Source organism: Oncorhynchus mykiss, chromosome 11 (genome assembly GCF_057628025.1).
Source record: "Oncorhynchus mykiss isolate SJ-2025 chromosome 11, ASM5762802v1, whole genome shotgun sequence".
In the NCBI taxonomy this organism is placed as follows: domain Eukaryota; kingdom Metazoa; phylum Chordata; class Actinopteri; order Salmoniformes; family Salmonidae; genus Oncorhynchus; species Oncorhynchus mykiss.
Genome location: NC_143032.1, coordinates 47,655,944 through 47,668,409, shown reverse-complemented (window position 1 = coordinate 47,668,409; position 12,466 = coordinate 47,655,944). Strand labels below are relative to the sequence as shown.

The 12,466-nt window shown below is 43.3% G+C and overlaps 1 protein-coding gene across 5 annotated transcripts in view; it reads left to right on the top strand.

Moving 5' to 3' along the window:
• Positions 1-12,466, top strand: part of LOC110535738 (netrin-G2) — a 60,341-nt gene that overhangs the window by 28,656 nt on the left and 19,219 nt on the right. For 4 of the 5 annotated variants that reach the window (XM_090190224.1, XM_090190223.1, XM_021620955.3 and 1 more), the window contains exons 4-5: positions 4,808-4,980; positions 6,208-6,231. In XM_090190224.1, the coding sequence (XP_090046350.1) occupies positions 4,808-4,980; positions 6,208-6,231 (197 nt within the window). Of the gene's footprint in view, positions 1-4,807; positions 4,981-6,207; positions 6,232-6,722; positions 6,825-12,466 lie in introns of all 5 variants that reach the window. The other variant, XM_090190225.1, reaches the window with a different exon arrangement.

Below are 12,466 nucleotides of genomic sequence, written 5' to 3'. Positions count from 1 at the left end.
CAATGCTAGCACAGATTGGAATATGTTCCGTGATTAATCTGATGGCATTGAGGAGTTAAGCACATTAGCCACCAGCTTCATTAATAAGTGCATCAACGACATTGTCCGAACTGTGACCGTACGTACATATCCCAACCAGAAGTCATGGATTACAGGCAACATCTGCACTGAGCTAAGGCTAGAGCTGCCAATTTCAAGGAATGGGACACTAATCCGGACGTTTATTTAAGAAATTGCGCTACGCCCTCCGACGAACCATCAAACAGGCAAAGTGTCAATAAATGTCTAAGACCGAATCCTACTATACTGGCTCTGACGCTTGTCGAATGAGGTAGGGCCTGCAAACTATCACAGATTACAAAGGGAAACCCAGCCACGAGCTGCCCAGTGAAGCACCAGCTGTTCCGGATGACTGTAATCAAGCTCTCCGTAGCCGATGTGAGTAAGACCTTTTAAACAGGTTAACATTCACAAAGCCGCAGGGCCAGATGGATTACCAGGACGTGTACTCAGAGCATGCACTGACCAACTGGCAAGTGTCTTCACTGACATGTTTAACCTCTCCCCGACCCAGTCTGTAAAACCTACATGTTTCAAGCAGACCACCATAGTCCCTGTGCCCTAGAATGCCAAGGTAACCTGTCTAAATGACTATCACTCACATCTGTAGCCATGAAGTGCTTTGAAAAGCTGGTTCAACACCACAGTACCCTCAAAGCTCATCACTAAGCTAAGGATCCTGGGACTAAACACCTCCCTCTGCAACTGGATCCTGGACTTCCTGATTGGCCACCCCAGGGGGTGAGGATAGGCAACAACACATTCACTACACTAACCCGCAACACGAGGTGCGTGCTGAGTCCCCTCCTGTACTCCCTGTACACCCACGACTTTGTGGCCGCATACGGCTCCAACAACATTATTAAGTTTGCAGACAACACGACGGTGGTAGGCCGGATCACCAACAACGATGAGACAGCCTATAGGAAGGAGATCAGACACCTGGTAGTGTGGTGCCAGGAAAACAACCTCTCCCTCAACGTCAGCAAGACAAAGGAGCTGATCGTGGACAACAGGAAACGGAGGGCTGAGCACACCCCCATTCAACGAGACAGGGCTGTAGTTGAGCGGGCTGAGAGCTTCAAGTTCCTCGGTGTCCACATCACTAAGGACCTATCATGGTCCAAACATACCAACACAGTCATTAAGAGGGCACGACAATGCCTCTTCCCCCTCAGGAGGCTGAAAAGATTTGGCATGGGCCCTCAAATTCTCAAAAAAGTTCTATAGTTGCACCATTGAGAGCATCTTGACTGGCTGCATCACCGCTTGGTATGGCAACTTCTTGGCATCCGACTGTAAGGCGCTACAGAGGGTAGTACGTACCGCCCAGTACATCACTGGGGCCGAGCTCCCTGCCATCCAGGACCTCTATTCCAGGCTGTATCAGAGGAAGGCCCTAAAAATGGTCTAAGACACCACTCACCCAAGTCATAGACTGCTCTCTCTGCTACCGCACGGCAAGCGGCACTGAAGCGCCATGTCTGGGGCCAAAAGACTCCTGAACAGCTTCTACCCCCAAGCCATAAAACTGCTGAACAGTTAATGGAATGGTTACCTGGACAAATGGTTAATTAAAATAAAACAAATAAAAAATGTAAACACTATCCTGCACTGGCTCTATGCACACTCACTGGACTCTACCCACACACTCACACATACTACACTGCCACTCTAACACACACATACACATACTGTACACACACGCAGACACACTACATATGCTCACACTCACACACATATTGACGCCACACACTCACGCAGACACACTTTCACACTCTTTCACACCCTTCACATACGCTGCTGCTACTCTGTTTATTATCTATCCTGATTGCCTAGTCACTTTTTACCCCGGCCTAAGGTACATGTACATACAATGCATTCGGAAAGTATTCAGACCCCTTCACCTTTTTCACATTTTGTTACATAACAGCCTTATTCTAAAATAGATTAACAATTTTTTTTCTCATCAATGTACACACAATAACCCATAATGACAAAACAAAATAAAAACATTTGTAGAAATGTTTGCAAATGTATTAAAAATAAAAAACAGAAATGCTTTATTTACATAAGTATTCAGACCCTTTGCTATGAGACTCGAAATTGAGCTCAGGTGCATCCTGTTCCCATTGATTATCCTTGAGATGTTTCTACAACTTGATTGAAGTCTTCCTGTGGTAAATTCAATTGATTGGACATGATTTGGAAAGGCACTCACCTGTCTTCATAAGATCCCACAGTTGACAGTGTATGTCAGAGCAAAAACCAAGCCATGAGGTCGAAGGAATTGTCCGTAGAGCTCCAAGACCGGATTGTGTCAAGGCACAGATTTGGGGAAGGGTATCAAAAAAAGTCTGCAGCATTGAAGGTCCCCAAGAACTAAATGTCCTCCATCATTCTTAAATGGAAGGAGTTTGTAACCACCAAGACTCTTCCTAGAGCTGGACAACCATCTCTGCAGCACTCCACCTTTCAGCCCTTTATGGTAGAGTGGCCAGATGGAAGCCACTCCTCAGTAAAAGGCACATGACAGCCCGCTTGGGGTATGCCAAAAGCACCTAAAGGACAATGAGAAACAAGATTCTGTGGTCTGATAAAACCAAAATGCCAAGCGTCATGTCTGGAGGAAACCATTCACCGCTCATCACCTGGCCAATACCATCCCTATGGTGAAGCATGGTGGTGGCAGCATCATGCTGTGGGGATGTTTTTTGGCGGCAGGGACTGGGAGAATAGTCAGGATCAGAAAAAGATTAAAGGAGCAAAGTACAGAGAGATAAAGAGAGATAAAAAGCTACTCCAGAGCGCCCAGGACCTCAGTCTGGGGAGAAGGTTCACCTTTCAACAGGACAACGACCCTAAGCACACAGCCAAGTCTCTGAATTTCCTTGAGTGGCCCAGCCAGAGCCCGGACTTGAAACCGATCGAACATCTCTGGAGAGACCTGAAAATAGCTGTGCAGCAACATCCATCCTGACAGAGCTTGAGAGGATCTGCAGAGAACAATGGGAGAAACTCCCCAAATACAGGTGTGCCAAGCTTGTAGCGTCATACCCAAGAAGACTTGAGGCTGTAATCGCTGCCAAAGGTGCTTCAACAAAGTACTGAGTCAAGGGTCTGAATACTTATGTAAATTTCAGTTTTTTTTTACCATCCGGTACTCCTTGTGTATAGTCTTGCTATTTTATTGCATTACTATTTCCTTTTTTTTATTGAGCAATTCTTTCTGACTTTTTAACTCTGGGAAAGGGCTCATAAGTAAGCATTTCACAGTAAAGTCTACACCTGTTGTATTCGGTGCATGTGCCAAAACTTGATTTGATGAAGTACCTTCCTGTGATTGTTCTCAATTAAAAGGGTCACAAAGAAAATCACGTTTTTGACTGCACTGGACCTTTAAGGAGTGAATAAAATTATCTTTGTGCAAAGAGGTTTGGTGGAAGATGATTGCTAACTGCCCAAAGAGTACTGTAATTGATTAATAGTTGGGCTAAAGTGGAGGATCCAGTGATAAGCTGGAGAGCCGTGGGTTTTCCCAGCAAGGGCACTGAGACGAAGTGGGCCACTGATTAATTTGTCATGAAGAGGTGCTTGATGGGAGTTCTGTCTCCAGGAGCACTGGGATGAAAAAGCCCCGTGATTGTCGCCAAGTTTTTAATTATGGCTTAAAGGTCTTGAGAGGTTGGAAGAAACTCCAACTGTTTCCAAGGGGGCTTTTGAAAACAGACTTAATTAAAGTCAATGGGATTGGAATGAAACCGGGCTCTGTCTGTCAATTATCCTCCTCAGTGTGTTGGGTAGGAAATGAGAGAGAGCCACATCCTCATATTATCCCCTTTTGTATCTATCTTTACCAGGATGAGCATATACCTAACCTTTTAAAGTCAATATTGAAGTCGGTGTGATGAGATATCCACTGGTTAAAACACACCTGAGAAAGTGATAGCCTACTGTACATCGTTATGGTATCAGAGTGTCACTATTTGGATAATTCCCCTTTGATTCAATTGAATTGTCCCTCATAATTGAGAGGAGAGGCGAGGAGAGGAGACATCCTTTTGGAGATGTGGAGGTCCATTCTATGAATATTTCATGCAAATGGAGGGTGGGTGGCTCACCAGAGTGGAACACAGGGTATTGGAAGTCACTCCCTCATTTGATTAGGGAGATTGTTATTCAAATGTCACCATTTCCATACTAACCTGCCTGCCACCTCTCTCGCCACCTCAATCCTACCCCCTTGAAAAAATAATTTAGATGTACATGGCCAGGTAATTTCTCGAGATTGGGAAGTGTTGGTTGATCTGAGAGTGTACATTTTCTTATCTATTTATTTGATTCTGTTTCCCTGAAAGATTTTGGCTCTTGCCATTCTAAAACATGCAAATATGTCCTGCAGATTGTGAATCACGATCTTCAACGTTTTATCGCTTGTGCTCATACTCAGCTTTAACAATGTAATTTAAATCTTACTCTTTCACCTTACTACTGTATTTAAGACCCCTAATTATCCAGGTAAGCAATTTATCAAGCAATATCTTGATCGATAACTACCTGCTCATTTCTACTGTACATAGGGGGCATAAGCATTGATTGGCTTGTCTACAGCAATGTCAATTCCCACAAGGTATACATGATCATGCATGATTAGCATAGCAGTTGTTCAAATTCAAGCGAGGCATAACAGTGACATGTTGTGGACTGACATTGATTATACCTCTCTCCCCCACCTAACTTGCCATAGGTGTAAGTGTAACCTCCATGCTGGCCAGTGCACCTTTCGGGAGGGAAGCCTGCAGTGTGACTGTGAACACAATACGACGGGCCAAGACTGCACTCGCTGTGAGAGGGGCTTCAAAGCCAAGTCATGGAAACCTGGATCGTACCTACCCACCCCCAACGGATCCCCCAATACCTGTACGTAACCTACAATATAGCTACTAGGGATTAACATGGGTAACCGGGATCCCGGGACTGTCCCGTGAACACTCTTCACATTTCCTGAAAAAATTCAATGACAAGACCCGGGAAATGACATCTTCCCCCAATACCGGCACTAATGCACAACATGCGCAGGATCAGATTAGCAAAAACATTTATAGCACATTATCCAAACAGGTTGTCACATGGAAGCCTTTAGCCTAGCTTATTTACTTCACACGAAGTCGCCATAAATTCAAAGCGCACGCACAATTGACACTGCCGGACTGCACACGCGACCCGAATGCAGTTAATAAACCCGTCAGGAAACCCATACAGTAGGTTTAGTCTATAAAATAATGTGTGCCTTTATTATTATTATTATTATTATTATTGTGAATATTCTGACTGTCACAAATGTGATGGGCCTATGCACAATTCCCTACATAGGCATCTCTGCCACTGACATTACGTTTGTTAACAATGCAGAGAGGCACGAGGGAAAATTCTATCTTCTCCTGTCCTAGAGCCTAGGCTATTTTCCTATCCAGTCCCAATCCCACTGAAAACCAGAATCCCGACTCCTGTTGCGCATGAAAATGCACTGGGAATCTAAGATAAAGTAACTATCATTAGGAAATATTGGTGTAATTTGCTCTGAAACCTTTACATAGTGGCAGAGTCAAGCCGACAAGGTGGCACCGGGCGCTTTAAATTGGCACTTCTGAATAAAAAAGAAAAATTGGGGCTGTATTTCGAGGGATAGATATTAATTATTCCCGGTATTGAAACTTGGTAGATTTTCGGGGAAATATTCATCCCTAATAGCTACTGTATAGACTTCCAACATGATTCCATCCATACCATACTGTATCAACCATACTATACCAGGCACATACTAGATGGATTAAGTAATGGTTGAAGAGGAATTTGGGTCATCTGCTCTACACAGCCACAGAGGGGAGCAGCTGAAGCTGTCACATTTCAAAGGAGAGATGTCAGTTAGTTTGAGGAATCGTACAGATGTACACATATACATATGCAGAAGCACCCTATGCTATACTCGCAAACTACAGAGGGAATGGGGGGCCTGCTGCTTCCAACGGCATTGCTTCCAGCTCTCTCTTTTTCCCCAGACGTATTCATAAAAACACTGTAATTCTCAAAGATAAATGAGTAAACCTCAAGTACCTCTCTCTCTCTCTCTCTCTCTCTCTCTCTCAGGTGATGCTGCTGGGACTCTTGGCAGTAAGTAAAGTCCTAATCAAATGGGGTAGAGCTTGTTGTCGCTTATTATTATTTTTTTATTCTCTGTTCATATGCTATCCTTCTTTTGTCTTACTTATAGCACACTATCTTATATAATGTGTCCCTCCCCTCTGATGTTGTGGCGGGTCCCTTCATTCTAATCACAACGATCCCATTCACAAATCACATTTTTCCACAGTTGTATATAACTTAAAAGGGGGGAGGGGCTTTAAAGTGTGTAGGTGAGGGCTAATCCAGGGACATGATGTGAGAGCGATTGTGAGTGTATACACCAGAGTCTCTCATAGGGATTCTTTGCAGACCTATAGGAGATACTGTACTGCTACAGCTGTGGTGAAGTAACCATATTGTTTTGGGAGATGGCCAAAGGATGATTTCATGGTATATCCACGATCAGCATTTTCTCATGTTAGAGCATCTGATATCATTTTACTGTTTTTCTCTACCTTCTTGGTGTGGTGCCCTCTCAGCACCCACAACAGTCCAGACTCCGCCAACAACCACACCGGCGTTGGCGACTACCACCAAGCCACCCACAGACCAACTGCCCACAATTACCACTATTATGGCAGGTGGGAAAGCAACTACGGTTGTAGTTTCTGACGGCCAGGCAGAGTGCCTGTCTAAAAGGAACACCGGCTGTGTCTGAAATGGCAGCGCATTGCCTATATTCAGTATATTGCCTATATAGTGCGCTACTACAGAGCCCTTATGGGCCCTGGTCAAAAGTAGTGCACTACATGGAATAAAGTGCAATCGGACACAGCCATAGTCTGAGGGCTCATCAACCTCCTGCTTCCTATTGACTTTTAAACCAGAGTGCACTTACTAAAGCAGTACATACAGTAGAATGTGTCCCTGGTGCATTCCTGATGACCAGGAAATGTGTTGTCCTGCACAGCTGAAAGGGAAGGCAAGGCTATAATGTTGATGAAGCACAAATGCAATGGAAGAGAGGAGTTGATGAATCTTTGTCTCAGTTAGCTTGGTCATTTAGCATGTAGTAAAGTGGCTGGTTGAGTATGTGTGTTATATACTGTAGCTCACATATTTCTTTACCAACCGCCCTACCGTTTGTGATGTATTGCATGTTAGAAAGAATATAACATATCTGCATTTGTGTTATCAGATAAGTAACAATATTGTTTTTTGTAGTCAATAGTCGCTTCGTGTGTGTGTGTGTGTGTGTGTGTGTGTGTGTGTGTGTCTGTGAGAGACTTTTTGGCAACTAGGTTGTACTTTCACTAGATATCCTTCACTTATTATACTTCCATGGAATCTCCCATAATGTCAGGCTGGACAGAGAGTCTCCCATGGCCAAGTGATTTCTGACCTGTGTGTGTGTGTGTGGTTCAACAGAGTGGAACCCCCCCCATGTCTCTGTCTCTACTGCTGTGACGTGACACACTCCTATAGGCTCTGCGAGTGTGTGTTCGCTGTTAGTAGGGACTTCAAAACCTCCATAGTAACAAATGTCATTTTCGAATGCAAATAAAGTGCCCTTAGAAAGTATCACTCCCCTTGACCTTTTGCACATTCTGTTGTGTTACAGCCTGAAATGTGTGTCACTAGTCTACACACAATATCCCATAATGTCAAAGTGGATTTATGTTTTTAGATTTTTTTTTAATTTTTTTTTTTTACAAATTAATTAAAAATTAAAAGCTGAAATGTCTTGAGTCAGTAAATATTCAACCACTTTGTTATGACAAGCTGAAATATTAGTGTTTAACATGATTTTTGCATGACCGCCTCATCTCTTATTTTTCTCTTTTTTTGTTGTTGTAAATTTGACTTATGAGCTTAAAAACTAAACGACAACATACAGATGCACAGAAACCTCCACAACATCACCCCTGCCCACCTGCTCACACCCCCATCACCAGCGCCCATATCATTCTCCAGCGCTCATATCATTCTCCACCACATGGCCTCAAACTACGCACTTTCAACATTTAGATAATAAAGCATTTGACCTTTCCATTGTGTTAAGGATGGAGGATTGGTTGATTTATTGTTTATAAGTACGTATATGTTTTTTCAATATGATTGGCGAGAAGAGTTTCGTCCAACCCATCGGGTATCTCACTGCACTCTCATATGCCATGTCTTTAAATATGTAGACAGACGGATTATAAAGTACATTTACATTGCAATACTTCTCACAGCCAACTTTCTAACTCCGCCCATGACTTTTGGACTTTATAGACTTCCCAGAAGGCATGTATTGTTGAGTCATTGTTAGTTTTACACTTAAGACATGACTCTGCCGTTGTGCTGTAGAATTTGGGAATTCTGTCTCATGTAATAAATTCTATACATTAGTTTACAGTGCATTCGGAAAGCATTCAGACCCCTTGACCTTTTTCACATTTTGTTACGTTACAGCCTTATTCTAAAATTGATTAAATATATGTTTTCCCTCATTAATCTACACCCCATAATGACAAAGCAAAAACATGTTTTTAGAAATGTTTGCACATTTATTTTATAACAAGTCAACTGAAATATTACATTTACATAAGTATTCAGACCATTTACTCAGTACTTTGTTGAAGCACCTTTGGCAGTGATTACAGACTCGAGTCTTCTTGGGTATGACGCTACAAGCTTGGCACACCTGTTTTGGGGGATTTTCTCCCATTCTTCTCTGCAGATCCTCTCAAGCTCTGTCAGGTTGGATGGGGAGTGTTGCTGCACAGCTATTTTCAGGTCTCTCCAAAGATGTTAGATCGGTTTCAAATCCGGGTTCTGTCTGGGCCACTCAAGGACATTCAGAGACTTGTCCCAAAGCCACTCCTGCGTTGTCTTGGCTGCGTGCTTAGGGTTGTTGTCCTGTCACCCCAGTCTGAGGTCCTGAGCACTCTGTACATTGCTCCGTTTATCTTTCCCTTTTGACTTGTCTCCCAGTCGCTGATGCTGTAAAAGATCCCAACAGCATGATGCTGCCACCGCCATGCTTCACCGTAGGGATGGTGCCAGGTTTCCTCCAGACGTGATGCTTGGCATTCAGGCCCAAGAGTTGTTTATTTTGGTTTCATCCAGTTGAGGCGCTTCAGAAGAGGAAGGGGAGGACCATCCTCCTCAGTGAATTTCATAAATGTCCTTGTAAAATGTTTTAAAATGTATCCTTTTTAGATAAAACTATACTAAATATATTCACGTCACCAAGTACCCGATTAAAACACTCTATTTTGCAAAGGTCTGCAGTAGCCTCAACATCACTCGGGAAGATAGGACCGTGGTGTCGCCGGAGGACAGCTAGCTTCCGTTCTCCTCTGGGTACATCGACTTCAATACAAAACTTAGGAGGCTCATGGTTCCCACCCCCACAAATAGACTTACACAGTAATTATGACAACTTCCGGAGAATGTCCTCCAGTCTATTAGAGCTCTAGCAGCATCAACTGACATGTTGTCCACCCAATCAAAGAATCAGATAATGAATCTAGTACTGAAAGCATAAGCTACAGCTAGAAACCACTGCAGTGTATAAAATGTGGTGAGTAGTTGACTCAAAGAGAGAGAAAGACAATAGTTTAACAGTTTTTAACAAATTAATTTCTTCCAAAATGAAGGCCGAAGCAAGAGAGAAATAGAAAGAGATTATCATTTTTCTCACTTTCAGTTTCACCTACTTAGCTAGCAAATGCAGCTCGCTAGTTTAGCCTACTGAAACATCCAGCTCAAACAGAGGGATGCTATGTTAGCTACAGTAGCTGGCTATGACTTTTCAACACAACACTGGGTCAAGGTAAGCTTTTGGTATCACAAATGTATTGCCACCGGGGCCCACCGGTGTAACTGCATACTGACTATACACAGTAACGTTACTGCTTGATTGTAGCAGGTTTACTAACGTGTTTGTTCTATTAGCTATATTGACTATGACTTTACTTTAGCTAATATGGTGACAACGATGTAGGCTGTTTGGCTTGGAAAGTTTTTTCGCCTAGTCATATACAGCTGATGTGTTGTGCATTGAAATCCACAAGCGAAGGGAAGAGGTGAGAGGAGGAGAGCGCATGGATGTGAGAAGGAATACAACATGGCTGCTATGAAAGTGAACTATGTTTACAAGTCATCAGGGGTGTATTCATTCTGCCGGTTCTGTTGAGAAAAAAAAACTCTTAAACAGAACAAAACAGGGATAAACAGAGAATCTTGTTTCTCATGGTCTGAGAGTCCTTTGGAACTCCAAGCAGGCTGTCATGTGCCTTATACTGAGTAGTGGCGTCCATCTGGCCACTCTGCCATAAAGGCCTGATTGGTGGAGTGCTGCAGAGATGGTTGTGCTTCAGAAAGGTTCTCTCATCTCCACAGAGTATCTCTAGAGCTCTGTCAGAGTGACCAACAAGTTCTTGGTCACGTCCCTGACCAAGGTGCTTCTCCTCCGATTGCTCAGTTTGGCCAGGTGGCCAGCTGTAGGAAGAGTCTTTGTGGTTCCAAACTTCTTCCATCTAAGAATGATGGAGACCACTTTATTCTTTGGGACCTTCAATGCTGCAGAAATGTTTTGGTACCCTTCCCCAGATCTGTGCCTCGACACAATCCTGTCTCCAAGCTCTACGGACAATTCCTTCGACCTCATGGCTTAGATTTTGCTCTGACATGCACTTTCAACTGTGGGGCCTTTATATAGAGAGGTGATTGCCTTTCTAAATCATGTCCAATCATTTGAATTTACGACAGGTGGAGTCCAAGTTGTAGAAACATTTCAAGGATGATCAATGTAAACAGGATGAACCTGAATTTCATAGCAATAGGTCTGAATACTTTTTATTTTAGTTTTATTTTACTTTGATTTATCTAGGCAAGTCAGTTAAGAACAAATTCTTATTTTCAATGACGACCTAGGAACAGTGGGTTAACTGCCTTGTTCAGGGGCAGAACGACAGATTTGTACCTTGTCAGCTCGGGGATTCGATCTTGCAACCTTTCGGTTAGTAGTCCAACGCTCTAACCACTAGGCTAGGTATTTATTTTATTATTTAAAAAAATATATCTGTAAAAATGTCTAGAAACATGTTTTCACTTCGTCATTATGGGGTATTGTGTGTAGCTTGAAAAGGAAAACAAGTTTTATTTAATTGATTTTTAGAGTAATATGGAAAAAGTAAACGGATCTGAATACTTTCCGAATGCACATAGCTCTGTAACTGTTTAAGGCACCATTGGCATCATGGTGAAATCTCTGAGCGATTTCCTTCCTCTCCAGCAACTGAGTTAGGACGGTCGCCTGTATCTTTGTTGTGACCGGGTGTATTGATACACCATCCAAAGTGTGATTTAATAACTTCACCATGCTCAAAAGGATATTCAATGTCTGCTTTTAGTTTTACCAATCTACCAATAGGTGCCTTTTTTTGCAAAGCATTGGAAAACCTCCCTGGTCTTTATGGTTGAATCAGTGTTTGTAATTCACTGCTTGACTGAGGGACTTTACAGATAATTGTATGTGTGGGGTACAGAGATTAGGTAGTCCTGGAACTTAAGTATAATTAAGACATTTCAATTTGAAATATTTTGGACATCAGAGCAATGTTGAGGGAATCCTATTTGAGTCAGACAAGGATGTTCATATGATAGGTAAGAGCTGGTCATGAGTGCACCTCAGCTACGCTCAAGGTCCTAAACAACATCATAACCGCCATCGATAAGAGACATTACTGTGCAGCAGTATTCATAGACCGGGCCAAGGCATTCTACTCTGTCAATCACCACATTCTTATTGGCAGACTCGACAGCCTTGGTTTCTCAAATGATAGCCTTGCCTGGTTTACCAACTACTTCTATGATAGAGTTCAGTGTGTCAAATCGGAGGGCCTGTCAGGGCCTCCCGGGTGGCGCAGTGGTTAAGGGCGCTGTACTGCAGCGCCAGCTGTAGCCCTATACACTACCCCATACACTACCCACCACCGCGACCTGTACGCTCTCGTTGGTTGGCCCTCGCTTCATACTCGTCGCCAAACCCACTGGCTACAGGTTATCTACAAGTCTCTGCTATGTAAAGCCCCGCCTTATCTCAGTTCACTGGTCACCATAGCAGCACCCACTCGTAGCACGTGCTCCAGCAGGTATATCTCACTGGTCACCCCCAAACCAATTCCCCCTTTGGTCATCTTTCCTTCCAGTTCTCTGTTGCCAATGACTGGAACGAACTGCAAAAATCTCTGAAGCTGGAGACTCAAATCTCCCTCACTAGCTTTAAGCA